Raw genomic sequence first — 16077 nt, forward strand, 5'->3', positions numbered from 1 at the left:
GAGTGAGTGAGTGAGTGTGGTAAGTGAGGTGAGTGAGTGAGTGAGTGAGTGAGGTGAGAGAGTGAGTGAGTGAGTGAGTGAGTGAGTGAGGTGAGAGAGTGAGTGAGGTAAGTGAGGTGAGTGAGTGAGTGAGTGAGTGAGTGAGTGAGTGAGTGAGTGAGTGAGAGAGTGAGTGAGTGAGTGAGTGAGTGAGTGAGGTGAGAGAGTGAGTGAGTGAGTGAGTGTGGTAAGTGAGTGAGTGAGTGTGGTAAGTGAGGTGAGTGAGTGAGTGAGTGTGGTAAGTGAGGTGAGTGAGTGAGTGAGTGAGTGAGGTGAGAGAGTGAGTGAGTGAGTGAGTGAGTGAGGTGAGAGAGTGAGTGAGTGAGTGAGTGAGTGTGGTAAGTGAGGTGAGTGAGTGAGTGAGTGAGTGAGTGAGTGAGGTGAGAGAGTGAGTGAGTGAGTGAGTGAGTGAGTGAGTGAGGTGAGAGAGTGAGTGAGTGAGTGTGGTAAGTGAGGTGAGTGAGGTGAGGAGGATGGTCGAGCGTCTGGGAATGAGGCAGAAGCCCCAGGCCATCACGGCCGGAAGCTCCTGGGTTCTTTCACCGCACCACATCATTTGTTCTTGAAAATATAACCTGTTCTCTTCCAGGAATAGATGTGTGTCTTGTGTAAGGCATACTCTACAAGTAACACGTGTTGGTCATACTGTAGGACTAAATTAAAAAAGGATTAAAATGTAAAATTTAAAATTAAAATTAAAATTTAAAATTATGCATGAACTTCTTTGGTTTCCCAAACTGACCGCTTTAGCATATATTTAGTCATTACTATTGCAAACGTATGCAATGTGTGCTATAAATCAATAACATTTTTCAATGCACATTTGAACTTTGGATGCAACGTCCTTGCAAGTCCAGGTTCACTGCCTGGGATCTGTTTGCTGTGCAAACAAAACAGCATTGGAGAATTGATGTTCTTCATTGTTCAAGCAAACCAAATTTGTTAAACAAAGCAAATGACCTTTTTTTCAAATTCATTATAATTCACTGAGATTGAAGTGACTACGGAGTGATGTTGCATTCTCTAACCCTGCTCAATTTAGCGTCACAAAGTATGAACAAGATGGGAATAATGCCATTTTGAGAACATCGTTGATACGATCATTGATGTAAAACAATAAGGAGAGCAACGGTTAATGTACTCAAGTCCTTAAGTCACATAGCAATTTACCACTAAATTCATGTTTTAACTTTAATATTCTTTTTCATATTTACAATAAATCTATTAATATTTTTCATAGCAGCACTGCACATTGAAAATGATCCTACTGGTGGAGTAAAGCACTATGCAGATCTTTCCATTTAAAGTACAAATTCCTTTTCTAAAAGAGGATTTTGTCCTGAGAATGTATGTAAAGGTGAAAATAGCTGATTTGTCAGAACAGTCTTCTGCAAAAGCACAATGTTCTATTTAATATTATGAACAAAGTCTCTGGGAAATCTTGGTAAGCGACACCTCATTTTGTAGCACTGAATTCTGTGATGAAATAAAAATTGACATTTTGTGAATGTGACCCTCGAACATGTGTTCGGTCACAAATATTAACCATGTGACAAGTCCAGTAATACAATGCTTACTTCCACTTGAAACTGGAGCCTAACTGGTAGGCCTCAACAACCACTATGGATGCTCATGAATGTCCCATGTGAACTGCAGTGGGAGGCCCCTCATCCTCTCTTGGAAGACCTGGTCAAAGCGCTCACTCTGGGCCACGGTGAAGGAGTTCTTCCAGTCCCCGACTTTACCTGCCAGAACATTCTCCATGTTCACAACCTTTGTGAAATACCTGTCGACCTCACAATGGTTTTATAACAACAGTTCCCAAACGTCTGGCAAAACAATTGCAAGTAGGAATATAGCTGCAAGCAGCAATAACGTCAGGATAGACAGACAAATAAGAAAAGGTTTTGTAAGGTTGGACAGGCAGTTATGACTCACTTTGTGTTAGGCAATGACCTTTCGGCATGTTACTGAATCAAGGACATCAAAAATCAGTCTTAGGTTAACATCTACCATGTTCCATGATGATTCAACTGCCAAGGAATTCTGGCCAATTATGTTGTTTATTTTCTTAAAATAGGGCAGCCTGTAGCCTCACGGCTAAGGTACATGACTGGGACCCGGGCAGTTGGTTGTTCAAGCCTTGGTGTCGCCACGATAAGACCAGCACAGCTGTTGGGCCCTTGAGAAAAACCCTTGAACCTGTATTGCCCCGGGGGGATTGTCCCCGGCTTAGTGTAGTGTAATCAATTTGTAAGTTGCTTTGGATAATCAGCTACATAACAAATTATACTATGAATCATAAAAGCTACCTAACAGTTCATGCGATTGGATTGTTTATCATATGCTTGTGTATTTCAGTCTCCTGAAGCTGTAACCAACTTTATTGCAAAAAGGACAAATAATAAAAAAGCCTCAGAGGAGAAAACTGCTTTAGTTATCAATATGACATCAAGATGGCCGACAGCTTTAGATTTGGCACTCCCAAACGTGTGTATGAATTTTGGCATGAGTTTGGCCTCGCAGTGTAAATGTTCAGGTCCATAAATATGTGGACTATACGACCATCATCTGGCCAATACGTGTGGGATACCTTCCATGAGAAGTGTGGGGCATAACAGCAAAGCTGCAACATACTCTAGGACTTATGGACACAAAACTACCGATTTACTATCTACTTTGGGCTTTGGGTGCATGATTGCACTGTTAGTGCTTAATTAAAACCACTGAATTGGTTACAGGGTCCAGACACCTTGGCTGCTGATGGAAATGAATCTACAAAATGAAACTGCAGACGCTGCAGCCCCCTAGCTGGAGTTTTTGACACCCTTGTTGCAGAAGTTAGTCCACAGTTTGAGAATTTCTGGTTCAGAACATGACCGCTAACCTTTGCGAAGGAAGTGTCCCTGCTCTTGATCCAGCAGTTCTTCGGGCAGGAACTCGTAGTTGGCTTTGGGGTCCTTTTTCATGTTCTTGAAGGTGGCCCTCTCCACCACGTGGTCGATGGCCGAACTGTCCAGGTTCTTCCCGAGGAACTTGCTGATCTTCAGCACCTCAGACCTCAGATCCTGGGAGACCACAAGAGAAGATGTGGGAACAATCCTCACTTTGTAGGGACCAAAGCACTTGAGTGGCTTCTCCTGTCAGCATACACCGTCAACATAGACCGTTTTTCATCACCACCATCGGAGCTCACCTTTAGTGATGCAATGTTAACAATGAAAGATGTCAATATGAATAGGAGAAAAATATTCTCAAATGACAGGGCATTACCTGTACAGCCATCTCACCTTGATCATGTCCTCATACGTCAAAAACAGGATGTTGTACTGATCTCTCTTTGAGTGCCATTCCCTGATGTGATCAAACCAGGAACCACCAGCAACTGTAAAACAGGAAATTCACATCCATGTGATACAGTGGGAGCAATAATTATTTGACCCCTTGCTGATTTTGTAGGTTTGCCCACTTACAAAATGTGTAGAATTTTAATCATAGGTACATTGAGAGACAGAATATCACAAAATAATCCACAATAACAACATCATATACATTTTATAAATGTGATATCATATTTTCACATTAAATAAGTATTTGATCCATAGAACTATAGGATCTAATACTTTTTTAATTTAAAAAATTTAATACAAAGGAGAAACCTTTGTTGGCAAGCACAGAGGTCAATGTTTGTTGTAGTTTTTCACCAGGTTTGCACAGATCTTGGGAGGGATTTTGGTCCACTCCTCTTTGCAGATCCTTTCCAAATCCTTAAGGTTCCGAGGCTGTCGCTTGGTAACTCGAAGCTTCAACTCCCTCCACAGATTTTCGATGGGATTTAAGTCTGGAGACTGGCTAGGCCACTCCAGGACCTTAATATGCTTCTTTTTGAGCCACTCCTTTGTTGCCTTGGCCGTATGTTTTGGGTCATTGTCATGTTGGAAGACCCATCCATGACTCATTTTCAGTGCTCTCACTGAGGGAAGGAGGTTGTCACCCAAAATTTCCTGGTACATGGCCCTATTCATCCTCCCCTCGATACGGTGAAGTCGTCCTGTCCCCTTAGCTGAGAAACACCCCCAAAGCATAAGGTTTCCACCTCCGTGCTTCACAGTGGGGACGGTATTCTTGGGGTTGTACTCAGAATTTCTCTTCTTCCAAACACAGCGAGTCGAGTTGATGCCAAATAGATCTATTTTGGTCTCATCTGACCACATCACCTTCTCCCAAGCCTCCTCTGGATCATCCAGGTGTTCTTTGGCAAACTTCAGACGGGCCTGTACTTGTGCCTTCTTCAGCAGAGGAACCTTGCGCACGCAGCAGGATTTTAATCCTTCACGGTGTAGTGTGTTACTGATGGTTCTCTTTGTGACTGTGGTCCCAACTGCCTTCAGGTCATTAACAAGCTCCTCCTGTGTAGTACTGGGCTGATCCCTGACCTTTCTCATGATCATTGATATCCCACGAGGCGAGGTCTTGCGTGGAGCCCCAGACCGAGGGAGATTGGCGGTGACTTTGTGTTTCTTCCATTTTCTAATAATTGCTCCAACAGTTGTTAACTTCTCACCAAGCTGCTTGCTTATTTTCTTGTAGCCTATCCCAGCCTTGTGCAGGTCTACAATTTTGTCCCTGATGTCCTTAGACATGTCTTGGCCATGGTAGAAATGTTGGAATCTGATTGATTGTGTGGACAGGTGTATTTTATACAGCTACATAACAATGTAACGAATTGACACAGGTGTTTTGGGTAATGAGTTGAGATTAGGAGTGCTTCTTAATGGAAAACTAACTGGTCTGTGGAAGCCAGAATTATTGCTGATTGGTAGGGGATCAAATACTTATTTCATGCAAAAATACAATACGAATTTATAAAAATTCATATGATGTTGTTATTGTGGATTATTTTTGTGATATTCTGTCTCTCAATGTTAAAATGTACCGATGATTAAAATTCTACACAGTTCCATTCTTTGTAAGTGGGCAAACCGACAAAATCAGCAAGGGATCAAATAATTATTGCTCCCACTGTATATGATGGTTACAGTATGTGTAGACAAGTGTGTGTTTGTGGCCCTTTGTGTATTGTTTGCATGTGTAAGTGTGTGTTATCACCTGCTCCTTCCAGGTACTCCCCCAAGAAGTCCTCAAAGCTCTTGGGGGTCTCCAGTTTTGGCGAGATGTGGCAGAAGTGGAAGTAGGAGACCACAACGTCCTTTGGGTTTCTCATCACATACACAATCTGACATGGAACAAGAACCTTTTATACTCAACTTTCAGTAGTTTTTGATGTTTGACCACTCACGTAAACAAGAGTCTTGCCATGCATGTCTGGCAGAACAAACTTGGATCAAACTTTCAAACTAGACATTGCAGGTCAAATATGAATTTCAGGATTCAAGATTCAGCAACTGCGTTGCCTATTTCTCACATCAATTTTTCTCAGAAACATATTTCAGAGCATTGCTTCAGAGAAAAAAAGAAAAATAAGTTTATCAAATGAAGGAACCGAATCAGGTATCAATTATCCCTTGTTCTTGTTAATCCCATTGCCTGTCTATCTGAGGGAACCCACCAACAGTACCATATACTCTCTATTATAACGGCATAACATCTTCATTTAGGTTATCTGAAGTTAGACGTGTTTGTTCAACCCTATGTGGAACACTTGAATGAGCCCTTCATTCAACAAAAGAAAAATACATTTGTGAAAGAATATGAAAATGAAAATGTTCTTGCACGAGGCCCCTTATGATACAATCTAATTTGCTGAATTTGGAGAATTCTTGTTTGTGCATGCATTTATATGTACTGTATAGGAATGTGTGTATAACAATATACATCACACTTCTGCTGCTGTCTTCATTTCTTTCATTATTTTAACCCTGTAACATTGTTCCACCACAACACAATAAGAAACACTGACTCCATCCTTTAAACACACAACATTTTCCCTCTTTCATGTGTAATTGTGCACTACACTACTCATCCGTTTAGCCAAGAGTGAATACAGTTTTTTGTTCACCCCATTTCCTTCCCTTAGCACCCCACCTTTGGCCTCTTGTCCTCCAGTCCAGGGGGCATCAGGGCGGGGGTGAGGTGAGAGGTCAATAAACGGGGGGAGGGACGCAAGGAGTAGTCGGGCATGTCCAGAGGACTCTCCAGCCACGGCATTGTGTGCCAGTTGTTGTCGTACACAACGTCGTTTGAGGGGTCTGCTTCACAGAGCAGCGTGATGATCTGCTGAGTCCATATAGTGCCTATGATGGAAGTAGAGAAAGAGTTCAGAGACCAACAGAAACAGCACCTGATGTTACCCATAACATAACATAACATAACTTAAGGTAAACCCCCAGTGTTTCTGTCTCCAGTACATGTACTGGCAAGCTATTCCACACATTGACTACTCATTGTCTGAAAAAAATACTTCTGTACGGAATTTCTCCTTTGCCAATTTCCGTTTGTGCCCCCTTGTTTTGCTAAGCAAACTCACCCTGAAGAATCCCCTATAATTCACTTGTTAATTCCATTAAATTCCATTTAATGAATTTAAAAGCCACAATCAAATCCCCCACAATCAAGCCTTTTACTAAGCTTAAAGAGATTAAACATCCTAAGTCTATCCTCGTAACTCTTATCTGTTATAGATGGAACCAATCTAGTTGCCCTTCTCTGACCCTTTTCCAATGCCTCTATATCTTTCTTTTACATTACATTACATTACATTATTGGCATTTGACAGATGCTCTTATCCAGAGCGACGTACAGTTGAGTAGACTAAGCAGGAGACAATTCTCCCCTGGAGCAATGCAGGGTTAAGGGCCTTGCTGAAGGGCCCAACGGCTGTGCGGATCTTACTGTGGCTACACTGGGATTAGAACCACCGACCTTGTGTGTCCCAGTCATTTACCTTAACCACAACGCTACAGGCCGCCCCTTTCTTACGGTGTGGTCTAACAAGTATTGAATAAGGTGAGTATAACTTCCTTAGACTTATACTCAATACACCTGGCTATGTATCCTAGCATCCTGTTGGCCTTTTTTACTGCTACCACACATTGACAAGAACCCGAAAGGCTTTGTTTAACTATGACCGGTCTGTAGCGTAGTGGTTAAGGTTCATGACTGGGACACACAAGGTCACTACTTAAAACTCTTTGAAAGTTATACAATTTTTGTACAAGTAAAAAAATATATTCTTCCGAATTCTTATAATTCATGTTGAATCCAGGTCAAAGTTCTCCTTTGAAATTATTTTTAAATCTGGAGAATTTTCAGTCGATAGAAACTGCCGACCATCTTGAAAATACAATGCCCCATTGCCAGACGACCTGAACATAACAAATAAAGACATAGAAAATAGGCTACTGGCTTTGCAGAGAGAAGGGTCTGTCAACTGGTTAGCAGTAACCATTATCAGTTACAATAATGGTTCAGCACAGCCGAGAGAAAGTCAAATATGACTATCAAGATACTGCAACAAATGAAAACCTTTGTGCAAAATTCTAAACGGTACTTGTATCAGAAATAATGTTGCGTAAAATTAAATGCTACGAAAATGGACAAGATCCAGACCTGACTTGGGATAGGTGACCAGAAAAATATCGCTGTCCCTTATCTTGAATGTTTGGAGTGAAATGATTTCTTCTGGCGAAGTACATCTTGTTCCAAAGACATAACCTTTATATCGAAGAAGGTAAGGATTGATAACCTCCATATCGTCCAACGTTAAAGAGCAAAGCGTAATGAGAAATCAGATGAGCTGAACTGGCTGTCCTGGACTGAACTACTGAACCACTTGAGTACAAGTTACCTATTAATGTTGGATGGTTGTCATGGCTTATTTTAACAGCATTGTTGACTCTTTTCCTCGGTACGTCTGGCATATGATTGACCGACAGAAAGATCAGAAAGATTTTTTTAGCACCAGCGTCCCCATCTAACCCATTCTGAGAGTAGCAAATCAGTACACAACTTCCCTCTTCCAACAGGCATGCATGTTTCCAACTTCATCAAGTCTTAACCATATTAAAAGAGCTAAAAAACTAGCAAAAAAACAAGGGCCCTCATTTCAATACTTTTAAGCAAACTTGTTTTTTAACATATGAGAACAGCTCAGCACAGTTTTACCATTATTTTTTTTTTCAAATTATTAAGTGAAGTAAAAAAGGAATCAGAATCATACCATACATTGACATGAATGTGTTTTTTCAAATGCAACAATGTTAGTGTGTGAACTTAGATTCAAGATCCTGTAGGCAGTATTGGTATTGGTTTTTCCTTCCTGTTTTTTAATCCATTACCTTTGCCTTGCCTGTCCCTCGATTCTGAAATAACTTAAAGAAGGTCCTTAACCCTGCATTTCTCCAGGGGAGGATTGTCTCCTGCTTAGTCTAATCAACTGTACCTTGCTCTGGATAAGAGCATCTGCCAAATTCTGTTAATGTAATGTAAATGTCTTTTTTAACTTGAGCACTATCCAATTTTGTATGTTCAAACAATAAAACTGTTTCAGTACAGTACAAAAACTCTCATTAATGTAATGTAATGGATCGAGTCCTACCTCTCTGGTCGCTCCTTCCAGGTTGCCAGGGCTGGTAAAGTATTGACACCTCGGCCCCTTGCCAGTTCCCCAGGGCTCAGTCCTGGGCCTGCCTCTTTTCTTACACTAGATCCCTTGGCCCTGTTATTACTGCTCATGATCTCTCCAACCACTGCTACGCTGATGATACCCAACTCTTCTTCTCATTCCCACCATCTGACACACAGGTTTCAGCCCGCATCTCAGCTGACATCAAAGTGACATCCAGAGCTGGATGGACAACCACCATCTAAAGTTCAATCCAGGTAAGACTGAAATGATCTTCATTCCTGCTCTAACCTCTCTCCATCTGGATCTCTCCAGAGGAGATACCTCAGTGACGCCATCACCCTCTGCACGGAACCTCGGCGTGGTGATGGACAGTCTCTCTCAGAGAACATTGCAGTGGTGACCCAGTCATGCAGATTCCTCCCATACAACATCCAGAGAATCCACCCCTTTCTCACCCCCTACTCAACCCCTACTCAACCCCTACTCAACCCCTACTCAACCCCTACTCAACCCAGCTCCTAGTCCAAGAGATGGTTTTGACCCACCTGCGGATCTTAATGTGGCTACACCAGGATTAGAACCACTGACCTTGCATGTCCCAGTCATTTACCTTAACCACTACACTATAGGTCGCCCGACTGCAACTCTCTCCTGGCTGGCCATTTTTTACATTTTATGTACCTATTGGGTAAGGCCATGAGACAAATAACTATACCTTTTTAGGCACTTTACCTACCTTTATGACCAAGAGTGTATTTTATTAATAGCTTTTGTTCTATGTGTGGTGAGATAGATTTACCATTTATTGTTTGAATTAAATTGTTGGTTTTCTCATGACTTCACATGTGCTCACACTGTAAGTACACCATCCTTTCTCCCAGTTGGTCATCCAACCCTTCAAATGCAAATCAGCCCCCATATACGAAATGAAGAAATATATGAAGCAAGTATATATTTCTGGTTAGGGGAACAATTGTATGTACCTATTGGGTAAGGCCCGGGTGACAAATAATTTATCCACTTTACCGACCTTTATTTCTGAGAATGTATTTTATTATTAGCTTTTGTTGTGTACATGGTGAGAAAGTTTGACTATTTATTGTTTCAATTAAATAATTGGTTTTCTAAAAATTCTAAAATTCTCATCACTATATATGTGTATCACACCTTTCGCCCAGCTGGTCATCCAACCCTTTGAATGCAAATCAGCCCGCACACCACTCCTAAGAACAATGGGAAGGATTTTCCAGGTATCAGCAGCCATTAGAGTCCATCAGTCCTCCAGCCTTTTAGACGCAATAGAATCCTGGGATAGCTTGCCAGTCTGAGTAGGTGAGAATGGGAATAATGCCATTTTGAGAACATCGTTGATCCTATCATTGATGTAAAACAATAAGGAGAGCAACGGTTAATGTACTTAAGCACTTAAGTACTGAAGTCGCATAGCAATTGACCACTAAATTCATGTTCTAACTTTCAGATCTATTATAAATCTATGAATTATTTTTTATTGCAGCACTGCACATTGAAAATGATCCTACTGATGGAGTAAAGCACTATGCAGATCTATCCATTTAAAGTACTAATTCCTTTTCTAAAAGAGGATTTTGTGCTGAGAATGTATGTAAAGGTGAAAAGGGTGATTTCCCAGAACTGTCTTCTGCAAAAGCACAATGTTCTATTGAAGATTATGGACAGAGTATTTGGTAAATCTTGGTAAGCAACATCTCATTTTGTAACTTTTAATTCTGTGATGAAATTAAAATGGACATTTTGGACATGCGTTTGGTCACAAATATTATCCATGTGACAAGTACAGTAATACAATGCTCACTTCCATTTGAAACTGGAGCCTCAACAGGCACTATGGATGCTCATGAATGTCCCATGTGAACTGCAGTGGGAGGCCCCTCATCCTCTCCTGGAAGACCTGGTCAAAGCGCTCACTCTGGGCCACGGTGAAGGTGTTCTTCCAGTCCCCGACCGTACCTGCCAGAACATTCTCCATGTTCATTTTTGACACCCTTGTTGCAGAAGTTGACAGGTTTTAGAATTTCTGATTGAAAACATCACCACCAACCTTTGCGAAGGAAGTGTCCCTGCTCTAGATCCAGCAGTTCTTGGGGCAGGAACTCGTAGTTGGCTTTGGGGTCCTTTTTCATGTTCTTGAAGGTGGCCCTCTCCACCACGTGGTCGATGGCCGAACTGTCCAGGTTCTTCCCGAGGAACTTGCTGATCTTCAATACCTCAGACCTCAGATCCTGGGAGACCACAAGAGAAGATGTAGGAACAATCCTCACTTTGCAGGGACTTAACAATGTGTGCAGCACCAAAGCACTTCAGTGGCTTCTCCTGTCAGCATACACCGTCAACATAGACCGTTTTTCATCACCACCATCGGAGCTCACCTTTAGTGATGTAATGTTAAAAATGAAAGAGGTCAATATGAATGGCAGAAAAATATTCTCAAACGACAGGGCATTACCTGTACAGCCATCTCACCTTGATCATGTCTTCATACATCAAAAACAGGATGTTGTACTGATCTCTCTTTGAGTACCATTCCCTGATGTGATCAAACCAGGAACCACCAGCAACTGTAAAACAGGAAATTCACATCCATGTGATACAGTGGGACTAATAATTATTTGATCCCTTGCTGATTTTCTAGGTTTGCCCACTTACAAAGAATGGAACTGCGTAGAATTTTAATCATAGGTACATTTTAACATTGAGAGACAGCATATCACAAAATAATCCACAATAACAACATCATATACATTTTATAAATGTAATATCATATTTTCACATTAAATAAGTATTTGATCCATATAACTACAGGACTTAATACTTGGTGGAGAAACCTTTGTTGGCAAGCACAGCGGACGTTTGTTGTAGTTTTTCACCAGGTTTGCACAGATCTTGGGAGGGATTTTGGTCCACTCCTCTTTGCAGATCCTCTCCAAATCCTTCAGGTTCTGAGGCTGTCGCTTGGCAACTCGAAGCTTCAGCTCCCTCCACAGATTTCCGATGGGATTTAAGTCTGGAGACTGGCTAGGCCACTCCAGGACCTTAATATGCTTCTTTTTGAGCCACTCCTTTGTTGCCTTGGCTGAATGTTTTGGGTCATTGTCATGTTGGAAGACCCATCCACAACCCATTTTCAGTGCTCTCACTGAGGGAAGGAGGTTGTCGCCCAAAATTTCCTGGTACATGGCCTTATTCATCCTCCCCTCGATACGGTGAAGTCGTCCTGTCCCCTTAGCTGAGAAACACCCCCAAAGCATAAGGTTTCCACCTCCATGCTTCACAGTGATGATGGTGTTCTTAGGGTTGTACTCAGCATTTCTCTTCCTCCAAACACAGCGAGTCGAGTTGATGCCAAATAGCTCTATTTTGGTCTCATCTGACCACATCACCTTCTCCCAAGCCTCCTCTGGATCATCCAGGTGTTCTTTGGCAAACCTCAGACGGGCCTGTACATGTGCCTTCTTCAGCAGAGGAACCTTGCGCGCGCAGCAGGATTTTAATCCTTCACGGTGTAGTGTGTTACTGATGGTTCTCTTCGTGACTGTGGTCCCAACTGCCTTCAGGTCATTAACAAGCTCCTCCTGTGTAGTACTGGGCTGATCCCTGACCTTTCTCATGATCATTGATATCCCACGAGGCGAGGTCTTGCGTGGAGCCCCAGACCGAGGGAGATTGGCGGTGACTTTGTGTTTCTTCCATTTTCTAATAATTGCTCCAACAGTTGTTAACTTCTCACCAAGCTGCTTGCTTATTTTCTTGTAACCCATCCCAGCCTTGTGCAGGTCTACAATTTTGTCCCTGATGTCCTTAGACAGCTCTTTTATCTTGGCCATTGTGGAAACGTTGGAATCTAATTGATTGTGTGGACAGGTGTCATTTATACAGCTACATAACAATTTAACGAGTTGACACAGGTGTTATGGGAGTTGAGATTAGGAGTGCTTCTTAATGGAAAACTAACTGGTCTGTTGGAGCCAGAATTATTGCTGATTGGTAGGGGATCAAATACTTATTTCATGCAAAAATACAATAAGAATTTATAAAATGTATATGATGTTGTTATTGTGGATTATTTTGTGATATTCTGTCTCTCAATGTTAAAATGTACCGATGATTAAAATTCTACACAGTTCCATTCTTTGTAAGTGGGCAAACCTACAAAATCAGCAAGGGATCAAATAATTATTGCTCCCACTGTATATGATGGTTACAGTATGTGTGGACAAGTGTGTTTGTGGCCCTGTGTGTACTGTTTGTATGTATAAGTGTGTGTTCTCACCTACTCCCTCCAGGTACTCCCCTATCAGGTCCTCAAAGCTCTTGGGGGTCTCCAGTTTGAGCATAGCGTGGGAGAAGTGAAAGTAAGAGACCACACCGTCCTTTGGGTTCCTCATCACATAGACAATCTGACATGGAACAAGGACAAATTATACTAAACTTTCAGTAGTTTTTGATGTTTTTATAGACATTGGGCCTCATGCAAGAACCACTCGTACAAACAGGTTTATGCTTAAATCACTTAAAACAAGTGACTTGGCACATTCACCAATATTCTCTAATTTATATTCTCTTTATTTTTCCATAGGTAGGGGCAAGATTTACGAGTGGTTCCGACCTATCGTACAAGTCACAAGAGCCTTGCAGTGCCTGGCACACCAACCCTGGATCAAACTTTCAAATTCATATTGCAGGTCAAATATGAATCAAAACCAAGATTTCTCACATCAAAAGTTTTTTAGTGCATTGCTTAGGAGAAAAAAGACAAAGTTTATCAAAGGAAAATAATATTATGTTTTGCTCCATCCTCCATTTAACACACATACTTAGGGTGGCCTGTAGCGTAGTGGTTAAGGTACATGACTGGGAGACACAAGGTCGGTGGTTTGATCCCCAGTGTAGCCACAATAAAATCTGCACAGCTGTTGGGCCCTTGAGCAAGGCTCTTAACCCTGCATTGCTCCAGGGTAGGATTGCCTCCTGCTTAGCCTAATCTGGCAAATGTAATGTAACACATTAATTTCCTTTTTCATTAATTTAGCCCCAAGAGTGAATCCAGTTGTTTGTCCACCCCATTTCCTTCCCTTAGCACCCCACCTTTGGCCTCTTGTCCTTCAGTCCAGGGGGCATCAGGGCGGGGGTGAGGTGAGAGGTGAATAAACGGGGGGAGGGACGCAAGGAGTAGTCGGGGAAGTCCAGAGGACCCTCTAGCCACGGCATTGTCTGCCAGTTGTTGTCGTACACAATGTTGTTTGACGGATCCGCTTCACAGAGCAGCGTGATGATCTGCTGAGTCCATATAGTGCCTATGATGGAAGTGGAGAAAGAACAGAGTTCAGAGACCCACAGAACCAATACCGAATGTTCAAAAAATAAAACTTGTTCAATACAGTACATCAGCATGAATAATTTGAGTCAATCAAATGCACCACTACGTAAAACTCCTTGAAAGTTATACATTTTTTGGGTGGCAGGGCTTTATAGTATGGGTAAAACAAAAAATTATTCCTGTCCTGTTATGATGCAGCTTGAATCCAGGAAAATATGTTCTTTAAAATTACTTTAAAATCTGCAGAATTTTCAGTAGATAGAATTTGGTGACTATCTAGAAAATACAATGTCCCATCGCCAGTGTCCCATACCTGACCATAAAAAATAAACAAAGACATACAAAATAGGATCCTGGCTTCGCAGAGAGAAGAGCCACTCTGTCAACTGGTTAACAGCAATCATTATCAGTTACAACACATGTCTGATCACCACTTCATTTCCTTCTCCATCCCCCTTGCTCCCCTGCCTCCTTCCCCTCCTCACACCCCTACTGTTTCAGTCCACTGTAATCTCCGCACTCTGTCACCATCCTCGCTTGCCCCAGAGTTACCGCTTCTCGCTCTTGAATCCTTCTCCAAACTACCCACTGACTCTGCATCTTCCACCCTGCTTTCGTCTCTCTCCCGTTTGTCACCTCGGTTGTTAACTCCGCCCTGTCCTCTGGCAGCTTTCCCTCTTCCTTCAAGAGGGCCTACGTCACCCCACTCCTGAAGAAACCCACTCTGGAGCCCTGCATACAGAACTACCATCGGGTATCTCTCCTTCCTTTTCTGTCCAAATCCGCTGAAGGAGTTGCCTCCAACCAACTCTCTTCCTTCTTCTCGCAAAATCACCTGCAGGCCCCCCTCCAGTCCAGCTTCAGACCTGGCCACTCGATGGATACTGCACTCCTCTCCGTCAATTAATCCCTTCAGGCTGCAGGAGCGGCCTATCTCTCCTGTGTTCTGATCCTCCTTGACCTCTCTGCAGCCTTCGACACAGTCAACCACTCCATCCTCCTATCCTCCCTGGTATCTACGGAGATCTGTGGCACAGCCTTAGACTGGATTAAATCTTATCTCTCTGACCGGTCCTCCCAGGTGAGAGTGTCAACCCCTCGCCCCCTTGTTACAGCAGTCCCCGAGTCCTTGCTCAGTCCTCAGTCCCGTCCTCTTCTCTATTTACACCAGATCCCTGTTATCTCTGCTCATGGCATGTCATATCATTGTTATACCAATGACAACCGACTTTTCCTTTCCTTTCGCCCATTGGACACATAGGTCTCTACCTATATCCCTGCCTGACTGAGAGACATCCAGAGCTGGATGGGCAACCACCATCTAAAGCTCAACCCAGGTAAGACGGATATAATCTTCATCCCTGCTCTGACCTCTCCCTTCTCCGATGTTTCCATCTCACTAGGAGATATCACAGTGACCTCATCCCCCAGTGCAAGAAAACTTGGAGTGGTGATGGACAAGAGGCTGTCCTTCTCCGAGAACATTGCAACGGTGACCCGTTGTAATGTAACAATAATGGTTCAGCACAGAGAACAGAAGGTCAAATATGACTGCCAACACACAGCACTGAACGAAAACTTCAGTACAAAATTCTAACTGGTACATTTAAATGTAAGAAATAACATTGCCTAAAATGTAATGCAATGAAAATGATTACGATCCAGACCTGACTTGGGATAGGTGACCAGAAAAATATCGTTGTCCCTTATCTCGAATGTTTGGAGTGAATCGATGTATTCTGGCTGAGAAAATCCTGTTGGAAAAACATAACCTTTATATCGAAATAGGTAAGGATTGATAACCTCCATATCATCCAACGTTAAAGAGCAAAGCGTAAAGAGAAATCAGATGAGCTGAACTGGCTGTCCTGGACTGAACTACTGAACCACTTGATGACAAATTACTTATTAACAGAACTAGACATTGGAGCAATGACTATCATGCCTTTTATTATTTAAACAGCATTGTGTAGTTTTTCCCTCTGTACATCTGGTATATGATTGGCTGACAGAAAGATCAGAAGGAAAATAGTTTTAGTTTTACATTTTTATGATTGCAGAAAACATTTTTTGAAATGCATCATATTTGACACAG

General features: G+C 42.2%; 2 protein-coding genes across 3 annotated transcripts; both read right to left on the bottom strand.

Moving 5' to 3' along the window:
- Positions 1 to 1216: 1216 nt before the first annotated feature.
- On the bottom strand, positions 1217 to 7833 carry LOC133115059 (amine sulfotransferase-like). The gene is made up of 6 exons (XM_061224776.1): positions 7609 to 7833; positions 6085 to 6293; positions 5149 to 5275; positions 3330 to 3424; positions 2927 to 3107; positions 1217 to 1784 (listed from the first exon to the last, which is right to left on the bottom strand). The coding sequence occupies exons 1-6, from the start codon at positions 7748 to 7750 to the stop codon at positions 1660 to 1662; spliced, it is 879 nt and encodes a 292-aa protein (XP_061080760.1). The 5' UTR covers positions 7751 to 7833; the 3' UTR covers positions 1217 to 1659.
- A 1865-nt stretch (positions 7834 to 9698) lies between these two features.
- On the bottom strand, positions 9699 to 15879 carry LOC133114540 (amine sulfotransferase-like). 2 transcript variants are annotated; one of them, XM_061224032.1, is made up of 7 exons: positions 15650 to 15879; positions 13751 to 13959; positions 12936 to 13062; positions 11129 to 11223; positions 10707 to 10887; positions 10461 to 10615; positions 9699 to 9950 (listed from the first exon to the last, which is right to left on the bottom strand). In XM_061224032.1, exons 1-6 carry the CDS (start codon positions 15789 to 15791, stop codon positions 10491 to 10493), a joined length of 879 nt encoding a protein of 292 aa, XP_061080016.1. In that variant the 5' UTR covers positions 15792 to 15879; the 3' UTR covers positions 9699 to 9950; positions 10461 to 10490. The 2 variants fall into 2 exon arrangements, with proteins under 2 accessions (XP_061080016.1, XP_061080017.1); XM_061224033.1 differs by having other exon boundaries at positions 9699 to 9999.
- Between the last annotated feature and the right edge of the window lie 198 nt (positions 15880 to 16077).

The sequence above is a fragment of the Conger conger genome, chromosome 16 (genome assembly GCF_963514075.1).
Source record: "Conger conger chromosome 16, fConCon1.1, whole genome shotgun sequence".
In the NCBI taxonomy this organism is placed as follows: domain Eukaryota; kingdom Metazoa; phylum Chordata; class Actinopteri; order Anguilliformes; family Congridae; genus Conger; species Conger conger.

Coding starts and splice junctions, on each gene's coding strand:
- LOC133115059 (XM_061224776.1), bottom strand. CDS start 7,750: ATGGAGGTTATCAATCCTTACCTTCTTCGATATAAAGGTTATGTCTTT. Junction 6,294..7,608: donor GGTCACCTATCCCAAGTCAG/GTCTGGATCTTG, acceptor CTTCCATCATAG/GCACTATATGGACTCAGCAG. Junction 3,425..5,148: donor GGAGTACCTGGAAGGAGCAG/GTGATAACACAC, acceptor CCTGTTTTACAG/TTGCTGGTGGTTCCTGGTTT.
- LOC133114540 (XM_061224032.1), bottom strand. CDS start 15,791: ATGGAGGTTATCAATCCTTACCTATTTCGATATAAAGGTTATGTTTTT. Junction 13,063..13,750: donor TGAAGGACAAGAGGCCAAAG/GTGGGGTGCTAA, acceptor GTTCCATGTCAG/ATTGTCTATGTGATGAGGAA. Junction 11,224..12,935: donor GGAGTACCTGGAGGGAGTAG/GTGAGAACACAC, acceptor CCTGTTTTACAG/TTGCTGGTGGTTCCTGGTTT.